The sequence below is a fragment of the Brachyistius frenatus genome, unplaced genomic scaffold (genome assembly GCF_029030835.1).
Source record: "Brachyistius frenatus isolate BFR_SWC_R1_liver_20210118 unplaced genomic scaffold, ASM2903083v1 Contig_55, whole genome shotgun sequence".
NCBI classification, from domain to species: domain Eukaryota; kingdom Metazoa; phylum Chordata; class Actinopteri; family Embiotocidae; genus Brachyistius; species Brachyistius frenatus.
The window spans coordinates 39034-65644 of record NW_027210654.1 but is presented as its reverse complement, the minus strand read 5'-3'; the positions used below and the strand labels follow the sequence as shown (position 1 = coordinate 65644).

The 26611-nt window shown below is 41.5% G+C and overlaps 2 protein-coding genes and 1 long non-coding RNA gene across 4 annotated transcripts in view; 2 read left to right on the top strand and 1 right to left on the bottom strand.

The window, feature by feature from the left end:
* The window catches only part of LOC138624757 (uncharacterized), an 84191-nt gene that overhangs the window by 41492 nt on the left and 16088 nt on the right, over window positions 1-26611 (top strand). The gene's annotated exons all lie outside the window — the stretch shown is intronic.
* On the top strand, window positions 7983-9412 carry etfbkmt (electron transfer flavoprotein subunit beta lysine methyltransferase). Its single transcript, XM_069705378.1, has 3 exons — window positions 7983-8350; window positions 8468-8598; window positions 9007-9412. Exons 1-3 carry the CDS (start codon window positions 8067-8069, stop codon window positions 9354-9356), a joined length of 765 nt encoding a protein of 254 aa, XP_069561479.1. The 5' UTR covers window positions 7983-8066; the 3' UTR covers window positions 9357-9412.
* Window positions 12834-24284, bottom strand: LOC138624756 (uncharacterized). The gene is made up of 4 exons (XR_011311185.1): window positions 24122-24284; window positions 16919-20880; window positions 14759-14818; window positions 12834-13583 (listed from the first exon to the last, which is right to left on the bottom strand). It is a non-coding gene; the product is annotated as an uncharacterized lncRNA (long non-coding RNA).

Genomic DNA, 26611 nt, shown 5'->3' with positions numbered 1-26611 from the left:
TGTGCCACAGAAGATAAAACACGGCTTCGAAGAGGGCTCTTCTTTAGCTCTACTCTTTGATATAAACAATGAATAGTTCCTTTGTTACAGATACATGGTAATTATGGTCCTTTGTCATCTCACAGGGAGTGAAGACTCATTTGCAGATAAAAGCAAAATTTAGGCCAATGTGTATCATTCACTGGGAAGTGCGGTGTCCCTCCGACAGTAACAACAACAACAACAACAACAACACAAAGCTTATTACAGTCACAAAGCAAAATGACTGGAAGGAATGTCCCTCGTGAGTTTGTAATAACAATGTCAACACTGTTAACTTTCTTAGCTGCTCACATTTGTGTCACAGCACCACAGAAGCCTGCGACCTGTGCAGTCCCGTCTCCACGCGCTGTCAGTCCGTGAGCCGCTGCACTGAGAGTTCTGCTTTAACCTTGAACTACCTGGGAATCCTCCCCAGAACGCTTCGCCTATTTTCCCTCTCAGCTCAAACAACCCTTTCAGATCCAGCAGCGCGCAAAAGTGACCCACTCTCCAAACGCTCTCCTGGGGAGGTAAACGTGGCCGTCTGCTGGTGTTTCAAACTGGTTGACACTGGGAGTGCGTATTTAGAAAGATGAGTCTCCTCCCTGCATGTGCACTCCGTCGCCTGCCCCCACACCCTTATTTTCTCTAAGCGTTATCCACTGGTGCTGCCTCCTCCTGCTTCACATCTTGCCTTTGAAACACAAGCCTTTCAGGGGAAACGGCCTATTTTGTTCTGTTTTGTGGTGACATTTTTATGACTGTGCAACTCCCAGGGGACCAGCAGCTTCAGCTCAGTGTATTGTGCCAAAAACCTCCCAACCGAGGAGGATTTTCACCTCACAGATGAGAACGAATGACACACTCTTTCCCCTTTTTTCCCCTCTCTGACTCTTTAACTCTCCTCTTTTCTCTTCTTGTCACTCCTCTCTGACCATCTCTTTTCAGTCCCATTTTCCTGCAAACTATGGGTCACTGTGGTTTGTGTGAGAAATAATTCACCCCCCCCCCCCGCCCACATACACACACACACACACACACACACACACACACACACACACTGCACTGCTGGGGTTTTGCCTCTATCTGACGTGTAGTTATCATCCACAAAGGGTTTAAAAAAACATGAAAACCTGCACGTCTCTATGAAAAACATTATTTTATTTATTTATTTGATGATAATCTACAAAACCTTACACATGAAGAGCAGCAAATTTATTTTCCTGTACAAGGACAGCTAATTAAACAGATAATGGGTTTCATCTGTAATACTTTCTCCTTCCAGCTGGGCCTTTTCTTATCTTTTCTGTTGTTGTTTTTTCATAGACAAGGACTGAAGGAGAGGGACTATTGTCTCTCAGCTGAAAACTGGATTCCTCTTGGGAAGGAGCTCAGTTAGCACTTTTGTGAACCAATTTCATGAGATTTACATCCGGTTCGTTATGATGCTTAGTGCTGTGATCTGCCTGTAAGCTATCCCAGTCTGGCAAATGCATATGCAGCTGCACCGCGACAAACGCGTACGCCGACGTGCGTTAACACACACAGCAGCTACACGTGTGTGAGCATCGATCATTTCGTGCTGTTCCCATGGTTCCCTTCTTTAAAAAGAAAATAATCTCCTCATGCAGAGAACTGTTGATACTTGAAATGGACTTCAATTACTTTTTAGTCTGGATTCCCTGACTGTGGTTTCACAATCAAGACAAAGGGACAGAATAAAACATGTGCAGCTGAAGCGACTTGAATCAGAATTTTCACTGCTTACTGTGGGCTTATTTCACCATATGGCACCCAGTTTACGGAATCGAAAACATGCATGCAAATAGCTGGAGCAGCACATATACTGTATATTTACACCTTATAGCAGATGGAACAACTCATCCACACATGTACCTCACCACAGATGGGCATTTTATATCTTTCATAAATATGCTCCAAAGCCATCAGCTGTGAGGATTTCAGTCCAACAAAGCCACCCATTTTTACAATTTCAGAACATTACTTGATTTCATTCAGCAAATGAAAGACAAGAAAAAAGCAGCAGAAAATAGAATCAGATATGAATCTGTGGATGTCAGCAGTGATTGCTTCTGTTTACAGTGAATCTTTGGCAACAAACTCATGAGCAAGGGAAAACATTCTTCCTCTGCCTCTCGCTTATTCGAGAACATAAGTACAACTCACTTATTCAATTGATTAATTAATCACATTTCTGAGTTCATTCTTGCACAAAGCTTTATTCCTCATTAATTGGGATAATTCAATGCGTGTAGAAACGAGTTGTTCGTAATAGTGGGAGGTACCATTCTGTATTTGTTTTTATTAGTTTCCTCTGACAATGAAAAATTCATCTTTCAATGACTCCTATGGCAACATCTGTGAAAGCAAACTCCAGCTTGAGCAAATCGTTGTTTCCGCCGTTCATATTCAGTAATAATTAAAAGGAGGAAAATCAATTCAGTGCGGCTCATTATTTTGATCTGTATTAATCAAAGAGTAAACTCTCTAAATAAATTATGCTTTCTGAATTTCCTGGCAAGTATTTCTTCTGGTGCCATGCTGTGCACATTTGTCAACTGAGCCAAACATGTTCAGAGACCAAAGTCATTTTTCTCAAACCAAAAGGGAAAACCATTATTTGCTGGGTTATTATTTTCTAAGCAGTTAATAGGATACTTTAGGTATTTATGTGGATTTTCTTTGTGTTTTGGTGTGAAGATGTATTTTTTTTTAAATGCAGCCAGCTTATTGTATAGTCAGGAAAAAAAGTATCCAATTTTACAGTTATCAAACTATTGAATAGGCACTTATCTTCACACATATCTCTCAAATATAAGGGAGGATACAGGCATACTAAACCTAATGGGAAAACTGCACCTACTTGTACATAAAGTAACTAGTACACCAGTAGCATAATTTGTGAAGGAATTATAACGGCAGCAAAGAATGAAGTCGGGCGACCTTGTATAAAGAGACAAAGTCTGCATGGTGAAGAAGGCTGGGGGTCATTGGATGGATTTAACACACATGTAGTTTATAGAGCAGTTTCACGTAACATAACATACGGGGGTGGGTCAAAAAGTTCCAAGACTGCTCCTGTTGTAGCTCCTGTATGTGCACAGAGAAGCTATAACCTTTGTGAGTAAGTACTACAAGTTTCATCACTTGAACAAAATTAGCACCCGAGTTACACATACTTTTGTGAGCAGTGGACCGGGTGCTGTGGCTATTCATTATGCATGTGAATCTTTCATAGTGTGAAGGTGCCTGACAATGTTAGGGGATGCACTGCATAGCTACAGATTATTGGAATAGCTCAAATTTAATATAATTATCTGAACTAATGCCTGTCTTTTGATTTATTTTTTTCTATTTCTTTTCTAATCAGTAACAAAATATTTAGTTTTTTTTTTTTTTTTATTGGAAACCTCATAGGAAATTATTACTTATAAAGTGTCACATATTTCCCGAATGTGGGATTCATTTTATATACATGTAAATCAGTGTTTTTAGATAAGTACTGCTCTCTTTTCCCCGAATGATTAAAGTTAACTTTGGCTTTCTATAATGTGTATAGGTAATGGCCCTGAGCTCACATGCATATTCCTCAGTAGGTCCGTGAATGAATAGAGAAATAGCTCTGTGACCCTGGAACCATCCAGAAAATCTGACACATTAATGTATTTCTTGGCATTGATGTAAAACCTTGAAATCAAGATTTTACAGCAACATCATGTTAGAAATGATAATGGCCATCTTGTGAAAGTGAGTGTGCGGGTTGTGTGTTCGCTGCGAATTTGCTTAAAGGACAGCCTCTAGTGGTGAAGATGCGGAAGAACAACTGTGGACAGTCAGTCAGTAAACAGGCTGCAGGCTCTTTAGGAACAGCAGTCAGTGAGATTAGATAACTATTAACATGTTAATCATAAATACACACATCAAGTTTTTCTGCATTGTCATTATTCACTCACAAGCTTTGTTACAGACAAACTTTATCAAATTGAATTTACCACAAAGAAAATAATGAAGGGTGGAAATCCATGTAGGTAGTTTGACATAACAAGGGGAGTTCAGAGGGAAATGTGTATTTTTTTTTATTCAACTACATTAATCTGAAAGCTACAGTTACTAAATACTTTACAAATTACAATTTTACACATGACTGGTAAAACATATAAAGTAATATAATGGTATCTACCACCCAACCGCAGATCAAATAATCAATCCCCACAACATAAAAATTCTACTTCCACCACAACACAGCAAAAATCGGCACAAATAATATAGTAATATAAAATGTAATTGCACTAATGGGGACAATATTTCTGGTTAATCAGCACTTCAACTTATTATACTTTAAATATAGTTGCTGATAATACTTACATATTTTTAATGAGCACTTTTCTCAATGTGGCATTACATTTACCTATTCAGTTTAAATGATTGAATACTTTCTCCTGCACTGATTTTTAAACTCCGTTTTAAAAAGTGTGGATTTCCGTGTGTTTACTGGTGAAATTAAAGCAAAAACTGCTAGCAAAAGTCCCCAGGGAAATCAATAATTTGACCGTCTTTTGATGTGTAAAATTTGTTGAGCTGGTCTCTGGCCAGCCATACTGTTGTGACTGCTCTTGACATGTGTTTGTCAATAATGGTCCAAATTGGCTGCAAGAATTTCATATCATAAAAACCTAAAAAATGTGCCAAAACCTAAAAAATGTGCCAAACCTGTGCGATAGGAGGGCAGATAAATAAAATCAGCACAATCACTGAAGAGGCCACACAAACACATACAAACACACACACACACAGACTGAAAAAAACATGTTTATCATTCTTCCTTCTATGAAATTACTAGTTAAACCACCAGGGGGAGCTACAGCATTCGTTTTCTTACTGAATCCACTTTGACAACAGCTCCTGCAATCTTTTTAATTATGAGGCATCAAATTAAGCATGAAGTAACTTCCTCTCGTGTTCGAATATAAATGTGGCCACGCCATCATATCACCATATTTTCAAAGATAATTTTATGAATTCAAGTCTCCTTCTATACCATAGTATTGCTTGGGGTTCCCTAATACTGGATAATATCTGTAATAGTGTATATAAAAAAAAATACACCCAATCTGCACTCACACTTTTTTAAAAAGAAGATTCACAATTCTGACTTCTAAAGTAAAATTACATTGCAATTTAATAGTAAAACTATTTCTTGATTTTTATTTTTTGTGCTGTACCTTCAGTTTCCTTTAAGATGAAAATGGTTTCAGGCTCTCACAGGTTAAAGACAATAAATGTTTTGTTTTTTTCTCTCTGCAGCTTGCATTCGCGCAAACACCTGGGAAATGGAACAGTAGAAAGGACACAGCGGAAATGTACTGTGAGTACTCGAGGGGTGATGGTGGTGGAGTGTTTCACTCTGTTATCTGATCACTGTTATCACAGCGGAAAGGTTTTGGTAAACCATTTGGAAGGGGTTGCTTTAAGAAAGGGAGCCAATTGTGGGAGTCTGGAATTTATCAGAAGGGAGAGAGGAGGAACAGGGGAATAATTTAAGGATTCCATTAGTTCATGACGCACAGAGAAAGACTGCAGAGAAAGTATTTTAATATTTTCTAAAACTGAAAGGAAGAAAAAAAAATGTGTTAATATGAAATATAAAAAGAAAATGTGTTTACTTAATTGTCTAACATGCAAAGAATGGTGAAAAACCTGGAGAAAAAGCTTGGCTGCTTGATTCTCACATTAAATGTGGTAAACTGAGTCTCCACAGTTCGTGTTTGAGGGAAGAGGGATGGAAACTCTGCGACATAGAGCACCATATGGAGGATAAATTGTCAGCATTTAACCTGACATCTGAGTCCTCTCTTAGCCACATCACAATTCCTGGAAATCAGGAATGCTTAATCAGGAGGCCACGCTGACCCAATAATCACAATGATTCACCAGTTTTCCTACAAAAAAAAGAGGGCAAGGTGCATTCTCAAGAACTGGACTTTGTGCAACCCTCCTATTAATACTAACCTTGATAACCAAAATCAGTCCCCAGATGTTCTGCATCCTACATCACGGCATGTGGATGATAACACATATTATGTTACCATTCACATTCAGCAACAAAAATTCTGAGAATGTAAACATCTTTTGTAGAATTTGACAGCTAAAGTCAATATTTTTGCATTGATACTAAAACTGAAACTTTAAAGTATTTTTCTACCTATTGTTCTTATTTTGCATCTGTATAGCATTAATTCAGGGACCAACTAAAAAGGTGATTCTGAGTTTGCAATATGTAGGCTATGTATGATTAAATAATAAATGTATTTGTTACGGTGTTGTGCATTTTCCTCAAATTTCTAATGCTGAATGTCTTGCAGAGCATTCATGTAGCCTAAATCGTGACTTCTGTGTCCTCGTCTCTGAAATAAGTAGTCTTCTTGCCTCTTTAAAATGTTTTTTTTTTTTAATGTTAGACTTCAGGTCTGTGGAACATGAAAGCCATATGTGACAGCAACCTTTCTGAATGTTCTGAATGTTAACCTGGTGCAAAAAGGCCTGTGTGTATCTAATCTCCTCCTTGTGCAGAGTGTAAACAAATAGTTGCACTGTTGCCACACTGACTCACAGACCGGGGGCTCATGGTTGCCATCAGTAAATCAAGAAGATAAATCGAGCCCATGATTGAGCGTGGTGGTCCGGGCCACAGGGGTCAGCTCTGGGTAACATCAATGACAGGAAGAAAATGATCCACTAAGGCTCCACCTTCTCCATCAAAAAGGCAATACGTTTACACAAGATGAGAAGATAAGAGTCATAATTACAGTTTCAGGCTCCAGAGTCCACTGCCACTGGATAAACTGTATGTAACATATGACTGTGACTCTGTGAACCATCTGCTCATCCACACAGTGTTTTGTTTTTTTTCACATTTTGAAACCGACAGCAAACTGAAGTTAGCCATGCAGAACCACTTGGGAAATCACATGACCTGCTTCATGCTTCAAGTCTTTTAGTTGTAATGTAAGTTTTGTACCTTATTTGTATGTTTCTTTAAAGGAGTCTGACAATAAATATTAACTCAAATGAATTTGACACAGCAGCTTGTTTTTGCTTTGGTATTAAAAGTTTGTGATCTATTTTTTTCTTGTGGCAGTAATGATTAGAACAGCATGATAATAAAACATAAAAGATCAATAAGTTCATCAAAAGTTTGTCTTCTTTTTTATTTTGTGTGTTTTTAAACAAATGTAAACATCTAGTGTGGATTATTAGAAGATATATTAGAAGAAATATTTTACTTTCTACTCGGGCAGATGGCTGTTTAGCAACCTGGCATGGCCACGTATTATCATCTCTCTTCCTGATTTTGCTTCCGGTGTCTTACAAAAATCTGTGTAGTCGGGTCACATTTAAGATGTCTCTGAGTTGTTAACAGCTTCCCCGGGTGATTTTTTTCCCTCTAAACCTCTCAAGTGGATTAATTTCAATGAATATTTAAATGATCCAATATCTTCCACAAAAAAAAAATCAAAGAGGAAAGTAAAAGTCTAAAAACTGAAAACAGATTTGTGTATCGGAACTTTTTTAAAAAGAAGTTCATGCTGCAGACATGTGTGCCTCTGTAACAATTATCTAATGATGTCATATATAATCAGATTTAAATCAGACGGACCAAAACCAGGACTTTTACTTTAAAACTTTAACTATATTTTGCTGCTTTTTCTTAAGAAGGATTTTTATGCAGGGATTTTACTTGAAAATCTTTAGTTAAGGATCTGTATACTTATTCCACAACTGCATTTTTGTTTATTGATTTGATCCCTTAAACCCCGTCAGTTATTTGTTAAAAATTCAACAAATGCTGCCTAGGAACCTCTGTGAGCGGAACGAAGGTTGTGTGTCCCGTTTTCAGGAGGTCGACGAACCTGTGTTCGACGCTGTTTTGCGTTCGTGTGGAAAATAGCAGAAACGTCCTCGGATAGTTGAAGCCAACGTGAATGTGGCTGGGTTGTGATATTTAGGGGTGCAACTTCGTGATCATGTCGGGACTTTTAACGTGTACGCGCTGCGTTAAAACATGTTACAAGCTGTTTGCACCGACAAACAGACACAGGCACCTCTCCAAAATACGCCAACCCGACGAGCACGTCAGGGTGTTTATTTCAGAGAACACGGAGGTCGTTGGGCAGCAGAGTCTCACCCCTGAGATCAAACTGAGGTTATTTACTCCAGACTGCAGATTCTGGCGAGACAGACCGGAGCTGTGGCCTTTCGACGACCCTTACTGGGCCATTTACTGGCCTGGAGGGCAGGCACTCTCCCGGTAAGACATCAGCCCCTCGCTCCACTCTCCTCCCTCCCTCCCTCCACCCAACATTAAACAACTTTTATTTCCACCCGAAATGGTGTTAAAGCCCCATTTAACGCCCCCTACCTGAAGGTATGTCCTGGATGACCCTGCGGTGTGTCGGGGGAAAACGGTCCTGGATCTGGGGAGCGGCTGTGGAGCTTCAGCCATCGCTGCCAAACTGTGTGGTGCTGCTCGTGTAGTGGCTAATGACATTGACCCTGGTATGCAAAACATGTATTTATATTTATATGATTTTTTTTAAATGTACTAGTTTACCACCCAAGTATTTTAGTACCAAAAAAATACTACAAATGTGCACTTTATTTATATGACTTGTAATGCCATGTATTGAAGATTGTATTGTTTTTATCCATGACATGATTTATGCTGAGCACCTTTTAATACAGAAATGCAGATATGATTAACGCTGGATGCACACTGTCAACACAGACATTTCCCACATTAATGCATTACTTGACACAGATGTTTTAGTTTTGTTTGCTATGTAAGATTTTAAGGCCAAAATGAATGCAACAGAATTTTGTGTTAGGAGTTTAAAAAAAAAAATTTACGGCTGTAATGTGACAATAACTTGCTCAAAATGTTAAATTTGCCTGATTGCGTTGCAGTGGCAGCGATTGCGACCCACATGAACTGTGAGCTGAACGGCCTGGAGCCGCTCTTTTGTATGACCGACAACATGATTGGTTCAGAGGTCGAGGGCTTCGACCTGATCCTCCTGGGTGACATGTTCTACGACGAGGCCCTTGCCAGCAGCCTTCACAGCTGGTTGGACCGCAGCGTCAGAGTCCACGGCACCAAAGTCCTGATCGGAGACCCCGGCCGAGCCCAGTTTGAGGGTCACGGCATCCGACGGCTCCTGCATCGGCAGGCCCGGTTTGAGCTGCCTGAGTCTGTCAGAGAAGAGAACTACGGTTTAACCTGCAGCAGTGTTTGGAGCTACCATCCTGAACTATGAGCACCTCCGAGGATTGTCTGTGCTTTTTTTTTTTAATTAAATGTATTTGATCAGCAGATTATTTGGTTGTATGTGACAATGTGACAGTCATTTTTTAAGTCTGACAGAAGTCTTCTCACCAATGCTAAGACTATGAACATACAGTGGGTACGGAAAGTATTCAGACCCCTTTAAAATTTTCACTCTTTGTTTCATTGCAGCCATTTGCTAAAATCAAAAAAGTTCATTTTATTTCTCATTAATGTACACTCAGCACCCCATCTTGACAGAAAAAAACAGAAATGTAGAAATTTGTGCAAATTTATTAAAAAAGAAAAACTGAAATATCACATGGTCATAAGTATTCAGACCCTTTGCTCAGTATTGTGTAGAAGCACCCTTTTGAGCTAGTACAGCCATGAGTCTTCTTGGGAATGATGCAACAAGCTTTTCACACCTGGATTTGGGGATCCTCTGCCATTCTTCCTTGCAGATCCTCTCCAGTTCCGTCAGGTTGGATGGTGGAACGTTGGTGGACAGCCATTTTCAGGTCTCTCCAGAGATGCTCCATTGGGTTTAGGTCAGGGCTCTGGCTGGGCCAGTCAAGAATGATCACAGAGTTGTTCCGAAGCCACTCCTTTGTTATTTTAGCTGTGTGCTTAGGGTCATTGTCTTGTTGGAAGGTGAACCTTCGGCCCAGTCTGAGGTCCAGAGCACTCTGGAAGAGGTTTTCTTCCAGGATATCTCTGTACTTGGCCGCATTCATCTTTCCTTCAATTGCAACCAGTCGTCCTGTCCCTGCAGCTGAAAAACACCCCCATAGCATGATGCTGCCACCACCATGTTTCACTGTTGGGATTGTATTGGGCAGGTGATGAGCAGTGCCTGGTTCTGAATACTTTCCGTACCCACTGTATGCTTAGTATAGAAACAGAATCTTTCAATGAGCAGTCAAAAAAATCTTACAGAGAGAGCTTGTTGAATACTCCGATATCAAGTTTCTGTGAGTAACTTACCACTGAAGGGTAAATGAATATGACTACATGATTTTTGATAATGATAGAATAAATATAAAATTACACAAACATTTAATGGGCATCAGGTTCAAACTTAAGAGAGATAAATGCAACAGTACCTGTCAAAAAGGTATTAATGACTTGATTTATGACCTATTGATCTTAGTCCGGTGTCCTTTGATGTTGATTTTAGAACCTGTAATAAAACTAGTTAATTACCCTGGCAAAGGGACGAAATATTTTACGACCAGTAATAAAAACGAGTTAATTACCATGGGAAAAGAAGAAAGGGTTTTATGATACATTGATCTTAGTCCAGTGTCCTTTTATTACCAGGGAAGGAAGGAGGGTATGACCTTTTGATTTCAGCTGGCCTTAGACCCTCTACCCACTCCCCTGGATTATGTGGCCCCAGCTGTAGAGTTTAAAATGAACCAATGAGAGTGGAGTAGGTCAGCTTCATAGGGAACGAATGAATTCATACGATCAAAATGAAGTCGCCGCTCTAAGCACCACCATGACAACAGGTAACTAAAAAGTTAAACATTCCAAGTCTCCAGATATCTAATCCATTGGCCCATAATCAAACAATGTCCATGCAAGCACTGTTTAGTAAACATTTAGGGTATTGTGTCAGACAGTCAGCCTTCAAACACAGCACACAGATCTTTGTAAGTCACCAAGTTAATGACTGCAGTCAAAGCACAAGTGGAACACATTGAGCTAGCAACCACATTGCTATTCAATTTTCCAGCCTTTTTTTTCCATTCAGCTTTGCTGGACTCCCCACAAGTCTTGTCTCTAGCTTCTCTGATCTTACCTTGAAACTTGAAACTTACCACAGAGATTTACACCCGAAACAGCAAACATTCCAACAGTTATTATCTTTTTGGGATCATCACCTTTAATGGTCCACCTCTCCACTGGTAAGCCGCAGCCCTGAACATTTCTTTTAAATAACTGTATATGGTTCTTTTATTAGTAGTTGGTGTTTAAAAAGATCTTGGACTGAACCACTGTTTTGAATATTACATGTCATAATAAAGAATAATTGTTTATAATGGAACCACGTATCCTGCTCATCAGTATAATGAACCTGAGTGCCTTCTGAGTTCTTCATACTGCGTGGGCAAAACGTATTCTTTAGGTGAAATTCCTAAGGTGGCGTTGTCGTGGTCTTACTAATACCAGTTCCACTGGAATGATTTCAATTTGCCCTGGTCTTACCAGACCTTTAACCTGCCAGGTTGATACACACCTGCTAACAAACACATTTTTACCATTTTATGCCACAGACACATACTGTTACTGTTGGGTTAGAGCATCTTAAGCACTAGGGAGACCAGTTATCCTCCCAGCACTCAGCCATAAGAGGAAACGGTGGCTGTAATGTTTTACCCCAATAAACAAATGTGAAAATGGGGGCTGCTGCAAGACCAGGCATCCCCCAATGCAAAGCCTAGATGGTAAACTTATATTCCTCCAGGGAAAACTGTATGCACAGTGTGCAGTAATGCAGTTGTTATCCAGATATTAGCATAATTGTGGTGACAATACATGTTCCATTGGGCTAAAGCATTTTGACTACTAACAGCTTACTATTATTTTTAAAAGGTAATGAAATGTAATCTTCAAGCCTTTCGTGCCGATCCCTGTGAGAGAGCAATGCTCCTCAGCTTGATCAATATGTAAAGGCTGAAAAAGGTTCTGACGCCAAATGCCTTTGTTGTCTTTTAATCTTTGCAAAGAGGTATCACAGTCATACAGAGTACATGAGCAGTCTGCAGGTAGTGAGAATGAGTGAGACCCCGAGTACAGAAAATAAGAGTCTTTTAATGAGGGGAGTTCTGCTATCTCTGTTCATAGCAGGTGGAGGACTCCCCTGCGTGGGAAGAATCCTCCTGTGTTGTTTTGGTTGTACTCCCCACCGTCTGAGGGAACATTCGGTATCAGGGTCGAGGTCACCGTGTGTCAAACCATGTGCAATAGAGAACAAAGAAATCACTTGTGTTACATAAAGAGTACCTGACATCATCTGGAGAATATATGTATCATATGGATAATGGTATGGAGAATTACAATTACATTATCCATTAAAGTGATGGGTCTTTTTTGTGTAGAAACAGTGCAGGAAATAATGGGACCCATTTTCAAGCGGTATTGTATTCAGTGGCTGTCTCGTACACTCTCCGACACACACAATTTGTCAGATGTATTCTGTTCTTTCACAAAGGATTATAGGTCATGCCAACCTGCATACTGCAAACTGCAACCGGATGTGGTAGGAGTTATTTTTGTCATTGTTTTTCTCAAACCATGTATTGCATCTTTCTTTGAGTGTACATGTATTTGCTCCTTCTTGCAAGAATAAATGTCCGATGTGTTTGATTTTGAATCCAGCCTCTGAGTAATTTTTCTAACACAAGCCATGATGATTCTCATCAGATCATAAATCATGTGTAATTATAACATATACAACAGCTCAACAGACAACAAAAAGGGGAATTTATTTACAGAGCAGTACAAAAAAACAGTTGCAAACAGTAAAATTAAACAAGAAAAACAGCTTCATTGTCCCATCAAGTTTTTGTCTTAGTTTCAGATGAACAAACATGCATTTAGAACAGAGTCAAGGCATTTCCCACCACTTTTCTTACTCCTATTCAAATGGCTTATATCAACTGACAAGCTGGCAGTGAAGATACATACGAATATAAAGTGGGAAAGTAAAACTTAAAAGTCTAAAAAAAAAAGTCTTATAAAAATAAAGGGTTAAAATGCAAATATTGCATAAAAGTATTGTAATGCAGAAAAAAAATTAATTTAAATAGCTGCATTATAAAGTTCACAGACTTTGATGACTCTGCAAGTCAAGTTGTTGCATAAAAAAGTTTATGTGAAACATTATGAGTTGTACCTGAAACTGGAAAACCTTTACAAGGATGTAAACAATACACAACATAATTCAATACTGGCAAAGGTTATTTCACTCTGTGTAAATACAGTCCAAAAACCTAAAGGCAAAACAAATAACAATCTTGGAAGTAAAAGTCATAAATAACTCCCCTGAGAGAAGACGACACATGGTTTAAAAACCATCTGTAACATTATTTATCTGTGGGTGACTTAGTGTTTAAGTACTCCTTGTATTTCTTCTTAAACTCCTGGAAGAGCCAGAAGGCATGTGATTGTAGAGGCGAATACCTCCTCTCGGGAGCTAGACACCATGAACCTGTGGTGCAATTCAAAACAATTAGAAAAGAAATGCAGCTGATGCTGTTGTTGTGGAAACACTGCTTGATGCTTAGAACTTAACGAAGAACACAACATGTTTTAGCATATGCTGAACATAAACCCTTGCAGAGAGAACATTGTCCGAATTTAAAACCTCGGCCTCTAAATTTTGACCTCCTACCCAAGTTAATGCTGCACACTCATGTTAAACTGGGCTCGGGTCACTTTACCATGGTCAATCACAGACACCTAGTCTGAGTTTCTGATAAGTGGCAACCCACCGCGACATCACCCATTTAATTGTGAACTGCCTAGTTTGCCAATTTCGCCGTCTTGTTTTTTTGAAGCCAGAATCTAACATATTTGAACAAGCTGAGGAGGAGCGTGGGGTGGATCTGTCTGAGAGTCCAAGGACACAGTGTTCCCTGACCTTCACCAGTAACCTGACTGCATCTCAGGCATTCAATCAAACTAGACAAACCCTCAAATATACCTCTCTTGGTGGCCTAATAACTAGCGATCTGTCCAGGGTGAACCCTGCCTTCGCCCTAAGTGAGCTGGGATAGGCTCGCTCCAGGCCCCCGTGACTCTGTTCAGGATAAAGCGGGTATAAATAACTGATGGATGGATGTGGCCTAATATCACATTAACGATGAGATTATTTTCAGAAATACCACCAGAACTCTGATCTGAGATAGATAGATAGATAGATAGTTACTTTATTAATGCCACAAGGGGACATTTTTGCACTAGAGCAACATTATAGGTACAGGAAAGCAATAAAACAACAGTAAAATATTAAATATAAAAAATACACAGTATATACAATAAATAGAATAATTAAATTAAAACTAACTAAACAATAGTGCAAAGATTTAAAGGGAGTGGATTCAGGAAATAACACAACAACTAGTGGAAAAAATGTTGTTGACCAGTTATTTAAAGAGAAATGTTGATGCTTTTTGAATGGGACTCTATTGGAGCCAGAGGTCTTTTGGAGACAGCCCCCTAGATGTCCACGGTGGTATTGCACTTTAAAGGTTTTGCATTGTCTATATCCTTTAGGCCTGGAGACGTTTATTTTTATATACAGTCTATGGTGTCTGAGAGCCAATTATAACCAAGAGATAAAAAAATTTAAAAATGTGTGCATGCTTTAGTAATATTTGTTACCTTGTACCTTCTGGACATCTGTGTTAGAGTTGTCCTTTTCTTCAGTAGGATTTGGCTCCTCTGAAAGAGGTTGAAATTTTTTTTTTTTTCTCTTTAAACAAAAGCATTACATAAATCATAAATCAACAGAATTTTTGCAAAAACTCCCTTTTTAAGAATACAACATGCAATAATCCTGGTTGTACTTGTGTAGATAAATCGTATTGTCCCCTGTGGGAAAAGGAGGTTTTGAACCTAGTAACCAATGTATTTATTTGGTGTCAGTGTTACAGAAATCATGCAGTCCTCACTTAGAGACCCTGATCACAAACTGTAAACCATTTTACTCGCCGTGGGGGTTCCCCTCGTTTATTCTGGTTGGTGTTTACATCCCACCCGAAACCTGTGTCCATGAGGCGCTGCAACACCTGGCTGACCAGATGAACAATGTGCAGAAAATCCATCCGGACTCCCTGCTCATTGTTCTTGGGGATTTTAACAGCGCAAACCTCACCATCCCCCCACACTGTGGAAAATCCCCAACTGGCACCCACCTGGACACCAAACAACCTCCTACTCTCCCTGCTTGCCCCCATTGTCTCTTCACCTGCACTTCAGATCTGTGAAGATGCGTCAGCTCCTTTCAAAGACAGAAGATCAGGAAAGCACCAGGGCCAGATGGTGTGTCTCCCTCCTGTCTGAAAGCCTGCGCTGACCAGCTGCCCCTATCCTCACGCAGATCTTCAATAAATCCCTGCAGCTGTGTGAAGATCCCTCCTGCTTCAAACGCTCCACTATCATCCCGGTTCCCAAAAAACCCTCCATCACAGGACTAAATGAGTACAGACCCGTCGCCCTGACGTCTGTAGTCATTTAGTCCTTTGAAAAACTGTTGTTGGCCCACCTGAAAGATACTACAGGACCCTCTGCCTACCTGGCAAACAGGTCGGTGAATGATGCATTCAACATTGGACTGCAGTCAGCACCACATGGAGCTGAACCCGGCAAGACTGTGGAGAAGACAGTGGACTTCAGGAGGAGCCCCCCGACGCTGCCCCGTCATCACCATCCTCAACAACACCGTGTCTGCTGTGGAAACCTTAAGGTTTCTGGGATCCACAATCTCCCAGGACCTTAAGTGGGAGTCCAACATCCACTTCATCATCAAGAAGGCCACGAATGTACTTCCCCCGGCAGCTCAGGAAGCTCAACCTGTCCCAGGAGCTGCTGATCCAGTTCTACAGCACCATAATCCAGTCTGTTCTCTGCACCTCCATCACTGTCTGGTTTGGATCGGCCACCAAACAGGACAGGAACAAACTACAACGGACAGTGAGGACTTCAGAAGAAATCATCGGTGCCGACTTACACACATCGAGAGTCAGGAAACGGGCTGGTAGCATCTCTGCAGATCTATCCCACCCTGGACACCCTCTGTTTCAGCTCCTCCCCTCTGGGAGGCGCTACAGAGCACTGTGCATCAAGACCACCAGAGTCAAATTCCTTGTATGTGTAAACACACCTGGCCAACAAAGATGATTCTGATTCTGCATTGTTGTTGGAAAAATTTAACTGGATGGTTTCTGCAATTCAACACTTTTACTGATGTCTTGAGGTTGTAAAATGAAATTAAACAGCACACAAAAAAATCAGGACTTACCCACAGGCTTTTGTGCTCTTGATTCCCACATAACTAATGTTCTCACATTATTCCTCTCAAAAAGACAGTGTAAGGGAATGGAAACATCATAGCTAGTTTGAACTATTACTATTATTGCCGTGTTAATTATTATCTTTTAATTGTTTATGTCCTAAGGTGGTTACTGTATCTGATTTGAGGAGTCTTTTTTTGTTCTGTTGGAGTTCACCAAAACCAAATTCACATCAACTGTTTTGAAATGATAATAAAATTCTGAATTTTGAAGGCTGTACATATTTAACAGAGATGTTGTGTTACAAACTATTGTTTTGGACTGTATGTTTTAAAGATGTGGACATTTATGGGGCAGAGAGGGGTTGATGCGATCGAACTGCATTTTGGGAAGTGTTGGGTGCAATATTCTGATGATTTAACAAAGTCAAGACATCTCAGCCTCTGTCCTTATCTTTTTTCAAGTCAACAAACCTCATAGAAGTGCATTACTGGAACCATTGCAGTGCTTCTTTAATTTCAATATTCACCTGAAACAGGATCTGTGGTTTCTTCCCCGTCTTTGGATCCATCTTGGAAGTTGAAGGTATCGGGTAACACACTGAACCTTAAGACATTGTTCTCCTGTAGAGGCTTGACATCGTGGCTTTTATTTTCAGTGTTGCTTCCCTCATGATCAACAGGCTGTTTGACTTCCTTCTCCGTTTTCTCCTCTTCAGGTTTGAGTTCATTGAAGTTGGACTCTCTCTTCTTCAGAATCTGGTAGCGCTTGGTGTTTTTATCAAAGAATCTTCTCTCATATGGAAGTGGCAGCTCCTCTTTCTTGAAACTCAGCCCAGATAAAGAGGCACACTGACGTTTCTGTCTTTTCAGCTTGTTTAAAACCTTAATTTTTGCTGATGGTAAACTTCTCCTCCATTTTTCATAAAGCAATTGTTTGTTTGAATAGTTGCTTCTGTGGGCAGCTTCAGTGGACCTTCTCTTTGTGACAATGACAGAGAGAACTTTGGGAGGCCTCTGTGCTGCATCAGATGCACCTCTCAGAGATGAAATATGGCTCATCCTCTCACTAATTAATCCACACTCGTCTTTTTGCACTGAGCCAAACAGTACCAGTTGCACCGTTTCACATTTTGAATCACCCTCAAGGATTTGCTGTGAATCCAGATCAACAGAGAGTTTGCATTTCTGAGATACTTTTAGGAATGGAAAATCTTCATTGTGACAGCTTAATCTCTTCCGTTTTCTTTCAACAGTATCAGGTGTAACACACCGGCTGAAAGAGGTTTGACTTTGTCTTTTGGTTTCTAATAGCGACTCTGCCCCATCTGCAGACTTGAGCTGAGCTTGTCCGCAACCCTCTTTTTGGTCGGACATCTCGATAGCAGCTTCACTTTGCAGGGCTGTATTGATTTTCTCTTTGTCACTTCTGACTAAAGCGCTGAACTGAATATTTCCTTTAGATTTCAACGGTTCTTGTGCACACTTGTCCTCAGGTTCTGACATCTTAATGCTAAGATCTTGCATCAGATTGGGAACTTGCTTCTTCTTGCTCCTGGCTGGATTCTCTCCTTCCATGGAAGGGTGGAATTTGCTCTCAAAACTAATCTCACACAAGTTATCATCCTTTTGTGCTGCCATCTCTTCCTCGTCAAGGGTTTTGTCGGTACATTGTTTTTGACTTTGTTCTACGTTGCACTGGCATTTCCTCAAAGAGGGTGTGCTTGACCCAAATTTTAATTCCAGCCACCTTTCCTTGCAGCAAACCTGTTCAATTGGATCAAATGCCCTGTTCAACACTTCTGATTCACTTAATGTGGCATCTATTTCCTCGGGTATCTTGTTCTCCACAGAGCTGCTCATGACCTCCTCTTCCTGACTCTCTTTTGCCATGCCTTGAGGCATTTTACTTTGTACCTGCTGAAAGATACGCTGGGCGTCTTCTGGAGGCAAAACCTGAATTTTAAATGAGTAAAATGGGTCACTGGAATTTTCACTATTTATCTTATTAGGGGAGGCAGGTTGAATTGAAGGGGCTTCAACAGTGGAGCCTTTTTTTTCTTCACCCGAGTCAAAAGGTTTAAGCTCTGTTTCAGACATGACATTGTTTGATACCTCATCTACAATTGGTGGTGGAATAGTAGTGACTGTCCTAACATCACCTCTCTGGCTGTCACTCTCAGCAAAGTGAAGATGACATTTCCAAGTCAATGTGGAGCCAAATTCTTTGTCTAGGTCGTCCAGCTGCTCGTTGACATTCAACCATGATGATTTGTAAGGCCGTTCTGAATGGACTTCATTATCCTTTTTGAAGACATGGAAGTTTTGGAGTTGGTCCACTGAGCTGGGCTTTACTTGCGTCAGTACAACAGAGTCTGGTGTTGCAGATGTACTGGTGAAATTGGCAACATCTCTGATTAAATCCGTGTACCAACCGGAATTGACATAACATGTCAAATTTGGGAGTTTGCCATTCCAATGCATGTTTAACAGTTTTTGGCCAGATTCAAACTCTGGGCAATCATCCTGTTTCACCTGAGCTTCGGCATTCTTTATCAGATCCTTTAGTGCGTCAAGAGTCCATTCAGTTGTCGGGAGTGAGGAAAGCTCATAAAAAGGTGCAGCTGGTGGGGTTTCCATCTCACTTTGGTCTTTATGGATGTTTTGGCTTTCTGATATTTCAGAAGGTTCTGATATCTGAGCAGTTGATGCAGTGTTAATATCCAGGCCAGGTTTTTGAGACAGGTTTTGAGACTCTGAATTTAAAGATGACAAAACACTACCGTCATTCGATGCTGCTGAGCTCCAGACAACAGATGTGTTTGGCTCCATTGCATTTGGGTTGTCTGGGTTAAGATTAGATTCTTCTCTCAAAAACTCTACTTTGCTGCTTTTCACCCCAGCTGGAGAAATAAATACTTTCTCGAGGTTACTAAGAGAATCACTTCTTGTGGTGTTATACAAAGTATGCTCAGTGGCAACCTGACAGCATTCCTGGTACAATGGTTGCACAACAGCGACAGCTCTTGTGCCCGTGTGGCCTGGCGACGAGTGAATGGAGCTGTCATGTTGTCTGCCTGATGAGAGCATCTCAGAGAAATTTGGTGGAGATAATTGGGGATTGTTTCTCTGTGGTGAAATGGTCTCGGTGCTCTGCATCAGTCGATCTACATCACTTGACATTCCACCTTGACTCCCATTTGACACTGTGTTATCATTAGTTACAATGGTATTGTCTGTTGTATTTCTAACTCTTCCATCTTCTGTTGGGGTGGGAAAGAGGACATTTGGTACAGAGTTTTGCTGAAGTGGCACATTTAGAATGTGCTGTGTCCTTGGCACAACACTCTGAGTGCTTGTAGACAAAGGCTGTGCAGAATGGAGTTGGAAGAACTGAGTGGCATTCAAGTTGTAATTTCCAGAGACAGATGAAATAACAGGCTGCATATTTTGTCTATTGTCTACAGTCACGTTGGGACTGTGCATTTGCAGTTGTGGCACAGCATGTTTTATGGGACACTCATTTGTTGTTGCAAAAAAACTCCTGGTTTTAGACTGCTTGCGTGAATTTATGGTGACATCTTGCCGATTGTTAATTATTGAGCTGAGTTGAGCTCGGTATTGTTGAATATTTTGTGCACTTGTCGATGTGTGTGTTTCAGTGTTGTTGTTGTTTCTGATAGCCATTTGATAACTTGGTGGGGGTGCGGAAGAACCAAACCCTTGCTGAGGGATGTTCTGTCTTTGAATCTGGTTCTGAGCAGTCTGTCTGTTGAGTGCAGAGCCAGACAATAATATAATGGTGCTTAATGCCTGTTGTTGTGGAGACGAGGTAGCTGTTGTAGTGTATGCTGTAATAGGTGTATCATTGGCATTTTGCAGGAAGCATTTCAAAAGCCTACCCTGTTGGACACTGGAATCATCCTGTGTCCTTACAGTTTGTCTCTCGTTCACGACAGCTGACTGTTGACAATTAGCCATATTAGACATGTTTTGCTGGGGGTACGTAGGGTTTGCTTCTATCTGGTTGGAAGGAACTTGGGCTGCTGAATGCATCGGGGCAACCTGAAATACACAGGGGGCTGGCAAACAAGGGTTTCCTCTTTGCATATTAGTTGGTGTGTTGTGTGCATTGGCCAGTAACATTAGAAGCTGACCACTGCTGGTTGGCCCCCCAGCTGTCTGCTGAGAAGAAACTACCTGATTAGGGGGTGCGGACGTCTGCAAATTTGACATTTGTCTGTTCGAGAAAGCTCCATTGTGCAAGATGAAACTAGTACCTTCTATTGTTTGGAAGTTCACTGTCCTGTACTGACATGAGGTATTTGCAGTCCCAGCTTGTTTATTTCTTGTTGCATCATAGGAAGGACAAGAAGCTGCTTGCGAGGGTTGTAAGAATGGTCCAACATGGTGCTGTTGCCCATTCACCAGTGCGTAAGAATTCATTTTTGTCCTCCGTTTAGCCTTGTGGTAGGTTGAAGAGAAAACAGTCCTAAAAAAAAAAAAAAAGAGAGAGGGAGTGATTTAAAAAAACAGGTGTAAAACATACACTGCTCAAAAAAATAAAGGGAACACTTAAACAACACATCCTATATCGCAATGAATTAACTATTCCAGTTGAAAATCTTGATTCATTACATAGTGAAATGTGTTGAGAACAAAATAACATAAGAATGGTCAATGGAAATCAAAATCATTATCCCATGGAGGTCTGGATTCAGAATCATACTCAAAATAAAAAGTGGAAAAATCAGATCACAGGCTGATCCAACTTCTGTGGAAATTCCTCAAGACAAGTCAAAATGAGGCTCGGTAGTGTGTGTGGCCTCCACGTGCCCGTATGCACTCCCTACAATGCCTGGGCATGCTCCTGAGGAGACGACGGATGTTCTCCTGAGGGATCTCCTCCCAGACCTGGATCAAAGCATCAGTCAACTCCTGGACAGTCTGTGGTGCAACGTGGCGTCGGTGGATGGAACGAGACACGATGTCCCAGATGTGCTCGATTGGATTCAGGTCTGGGGAACGGGCAGGCCGGTCCATAGCATCAATGCCTTCATCATGCAGGAACTGCTGACACACTCCAGCCACATGAGGCCTAGCATTGTCATGCATCAGAAGGAAACCAGGGCCCACTGCAACAGCATATGGTCTTACAATGGGTCTGAGGATCTCATCCCGGTACCTAATGGCAGTCAGGGTACCTCTGGCTAGCACATGGAGGGCTGTGCGGCCCTCCAAAGAAATGCCTCCCCAGACCGTCGCTGACCCACCGCCAAACCGGTCACGCTGGAGGATGTTGCAGGCAGCAGAACGTTCTCCACGGCGTCTCCAGACTCTGTCACATGTGCTCAGTGTGAACCTGCTCTCATCCGTGAAGAGCACAGAGCGTCAATGGCGAAGCTGCCAATCTTGGTGTTCTCTGGCAAATGCCAGTCGCCCTGCACGGTGTTGGGCTGTAAGCACAGGCCCCACTTGTGGACGTTGGGCCCTCGTACCACCCTCATGGAGTCTGTTTCTGACAGTTTGAGCAGAAACATGCACATTAGTGGCCTGCTGGAGGTCATTTTGTAGGGCTCTGGCAGCGCTCCTCCTGTTCCTCCTTGCACAAAGGAGCAGATAGCAGTCCTGCTGCTGGATTGTTGTCCTCCTACGGCCCCCTCCACGTCTCCTGGTGTACCGGCCTGTCTCCTGGTATCTCCTCCGTGCTCTTGACACTGTGCTGACAGACACAGCAAACCTTCTTGACACAGCGTGCATTGATGTGCCATCCTGGATGAGCTGCACTACCTGAGCAACTTCTGTGGGTTGTAGACACCGCCTCATGCTACCTCTAGTGGTGAGGGCACTGGCAAAATGCAAAAGTGACCAAAAAACAGCCAGAAAGGATGAGGACAGAGAAATGGTCTGTGGTCACCACCTGCAGAACCGTTCCTTTATAAGGGTTGTCTTGATAATTGCCTCATTTCCACCTGTTGTCTGTTCCATTTACACAACAGCAGGTGAAATTGATTCATAATCAGTGTTGCTTCCTAACTGGACAGGTTGATTTCCCAGAAGTGTGATTGACTTGGAGTTACATTGTGTTGTTTAAGTGTTCCCTTTATTTTTTTGAGCAGTGTAGTTTGCATTATATTATAAAGATTTATCTAGCGGTCTCTCAGACACACCCATAAGTCTGTTTTGCTTTTAACTATGATTGTAACCTGCTCCCTCTGATGCCACACGGCCAAACAACTCAATGATGTGTAGCTAGACTGTCAAACCAGTGAATTATCGACATGGTCGAGGCTGAGTAGGTCTACAGTAGTCATTTTCTCACCGCTGTCTGGGAGCAATCCTGACAGAAAACCTCCAACAACATGAGTGTCCACACTATCCTCTTGCAACAATTCAGCTGAGATTTTTGAAGAAAAATGCTGCGTTGTTAATATCAGAGCATATTGTAGCTTCCTGCTTCTCAGAAGCTGCGCTCTGTTATCATGCTTGTCTTGGTCAAGGCTGCTATATGATATTCACCTAAAACTGAGGAGGAGAAAAGCATTGGAGCTGGCGACACCAACAGACTTAACAACTTCTTAACTTCTGGTTAAGAAGGCCGGCTCCATAATTGGCTGCAAACTGGACAGCCTGGAAAAGGTGGTGGAGAGGAGGACGCTGAGGAAACTATTATCCATATTGGATAATCCTGACCACCCTCTCCACCACCTGCTGCAGGGACAGTGGAGCACTTTCTCCAAAAGACTCCTCCAGCTCCGCTGTCACAAGGACAGATACAGGAGATCATTCCTGCCCACTGCAATAAGACTGTACAATAACTCACCTCTGGCAAAATCCATCACCGAACAATAATACCATTGGTTGTATGTTTGCTTAAATCTTTGCACTATTCTTTAGTTAGTTTTAATTTAATTATTCTATTTTATTGTATATACTGTGCATTTTTATATTTAATATTTTTTACTGTTGTTTTATTGCTTTCCTGTATCTATAAATGCTGCTGTAGCGAAAAAATGTCCCCTTGTGGGATTAATAAAGTATCTATCTATCTATCTATCTATCTATCTATCTATCTTGTAATAGGTTGTGACACAAGGGAGAAGCCAGAAAAAGTTCAATTCATTTCCAGCTGTTTTTTTCAAGGTGGTTGCTCACGTTCACTCTCCTGTTCTCACACGTCTCGAGATAAATTACAATTAAATGCGCATCACATGTGAAGCGTCAAACGTACAACTGCACATATTATCATTCCCGACGGACAGGTCACGTGTCGCAATAAATGTTGCGACCGCAAGGAATTGTGGGATGACGTTTTCTCCTAAGGAGGCTCCGTTGAATGCATTGTAAGCATTGTGATCATTTGAACAGACCTTGATATAGCTGCCACTTATTTACTTTCGGGTAACTTTCCTGATTTATGAACCGTCCTGAGCATAATTTGACTATTCAAACGCACTTATCCTTTTTCCTTTTTACCTTAAATGTCGCGCTACGGATATGACAAAGCGGGTCAAAGTTCAAGCTTTTTTAAAAAAAAAATATATATATTTTTTATTTTAATGCTGTCCCAATTGTGTACACACTACATGCACAGTGCACGTTTGTTAAGAGTAGCTGCAGTCCGTACTTAAAGTAAAACAAATAAATACTATGCATCTCGGAACGCAGAGGATATATATCGGCGTCTGAAAGCTGCCTGCACCGCAAACCAATTTAACAACTGATCGACCTACTTTTTCACAACGAGGTCCAATGGTTTGACGTTTGAGCCGCAGTCGTCAGAAAAGTTCCTCTTTCTGCAAAAACATCCATTCGTCCGCTTTAGCTCTGACTTTTCTTCGCGCACTAAGTCAGTGGTAGACGCTTCCCCCTCTGTGTTTGGTACCGGCGACCAGTACGAAGTATCAACCCGAACACGTGTAAAGACTTCTTCCTCTCCTGTGCATAATGCATGACGTCACATGCAGGAGGAGGACTCCTGCTCCTCTGAGGGAGCTGAGAGACCTTTTGGACACCTAAGAGGAGTAACAACATTGTCCAACTGTGTGCGGAAATTTTTGAAGAGGAATGATATGCTATTTTTTTTTATTGTTTATGTCTCTTTTTCTACTATAATAATTTTACATCAGGGGAATTTATGTATTCAAATAATCTATATTTAGTTATTTAAAAAAAAAAAAACTTTTACTTTCATTATTTATGATTCTACTGTTCTATTATTTCCACATTGCTACCATACGAAATAATGAAACTTGTCTACATTGTTTGTAAATCTTGTAGATCTTGCAGACCAATGAGAGCGAAGAGGTGGAGTTTAAAGCGAACGATGAGAAGTGGAGTGGGTCAGGCTTGTGACTCATCAAGCCCCACTCCTTGTTAGTCCCTCCTCTGGCAAACATCACCAGGTGGTAGCCCTGGCCCATGGGGAATGCAACCACCAGAAGGTTAATGGACAACAGATGATGTTAGACAAAGACAACAACCACCCGACTGTAGAGTCTCTGCAGCTTCCCCCTTTCTCACACACACACTCACGCATGAGCACAAGGGAGCCCTGGGGAGATCACCTTTCTCTCTCTCTCTCTCTCTCTCTCTCACACACACACACACACACACACACACACACACTGTTGGCCTCGGGCTCATGCTAGTACAAAGCCAATATGTGTAAAGCCCCCAGTCCTGCGTGTTCTTTAATGAGGCAATAGGAGAAGATGTCAGGCTTCAAGATATTTATTTAACAACAACAGAATAACCAGTTTACAGAGCTCTGGGTCCAGACTATGTTTCCCTGACCGCAACAGAGTATGTGTCAGTTCACGAAGTCTGACCTCCTGACTATCCCTGACCCAGTCTTCTTATAGTACTGAAAACAAAAAGTAATGTGTATCGATGTGTCCTTTGTTGGTTGGTGGAGGTGGTGGTTGTCTTCCTTCACGCCCTGGAGTCCTCGCGACAGCCATCTGTTCCTGTTTATGCCTCAAAGAACAACAGTATGTGACTCCACAGGTTGCCGACCCCCTCCTGTGACCTTTTGGTTTGGCACAGTACTTTCACTCTCATTCACACATTCACAACCACACCCTGTTGTCTACACCTTCATTCACCACCTTTCGTCTACACCTTCATTCACAACTTTTCATCTACACCTTCATTCACAACCTTTCGTCTACACCTTCATTCACAACCACACCCTGTTGTCTACACCTTCATTCACAAACACAGCCTTTCGTCTACCCCTTAGGATTAATAGTTGATAATACGACCTATATATAAGTAATATGATATGGCATACATATATGTTGTATTATTGTAAACATAACCTAGCACAGAATCGCACAATTCCCCCTTTTGGTCTCCCACAGGAGACCAACAACTGTAAGAAAGAAAGGGAACGCAAATCAACGCAAAAGAGACACGAGTGCATACAAACAAATTCTACACAACGTTCTCCTCATCATCCTCCTCCCGGCCAGCTCCCCTTCCAGGAGCAAAGACATCTGGTAGGGAGGAGGGTTGCCCGTCTTCTCCACAGTGGCCACGATAATGCGGCTGCACAATGACCTAATGCAGGGAACACAACAACAGCCACACAATGCAAAAGCACACAACATCCCTAAAATCGAGAGGAATACCGAGACCACCACATTCTTCCATTTCCCAAACCAGTTTCCTAACCAATCATCCAGAGGATTAGCAATCCCTAACATCTCATGCATTTCTTGGGAAAGAATTTTCAGACCTTCTAAGGCTTTCGTGACTGACCCATCAGGAGCTGTGTTGTTGGCGATATAAGTACAGCACTGATCCCCGAACATGTGGCACACACCCCCTTTTTCAGCCAACAGCATGTCCAACGCCATCCTATTCTACACCGTCATCAGCGAGGTCGCCGCCAACTGCTCAGATAGCCCCTTTGGTCTCCGTCACCTGTGTAGAGAAACCTGACACCAAAGCTGTTAGTTGATCATTGATCATAGTATGGCTTATATTTCATCCAAGAACTTGTTTCGATCGTCACCGGGTTCCCTGCGCCTGGACCTGGAAACTGCTGTCCAGTACGCAGCTCAAAAGGGGTGAACTCTGTGGTAGAATTCAGAGCTGCGCACTGCCATCAATGCTACTGGCAAAGCCTCCACCCAGGACAGCTTGGTTTGCGCACATACCTTACAGATTTTACTTTTCAGTGTCTGATTCATTCTTTCTACCCTCCCCTGTGACTG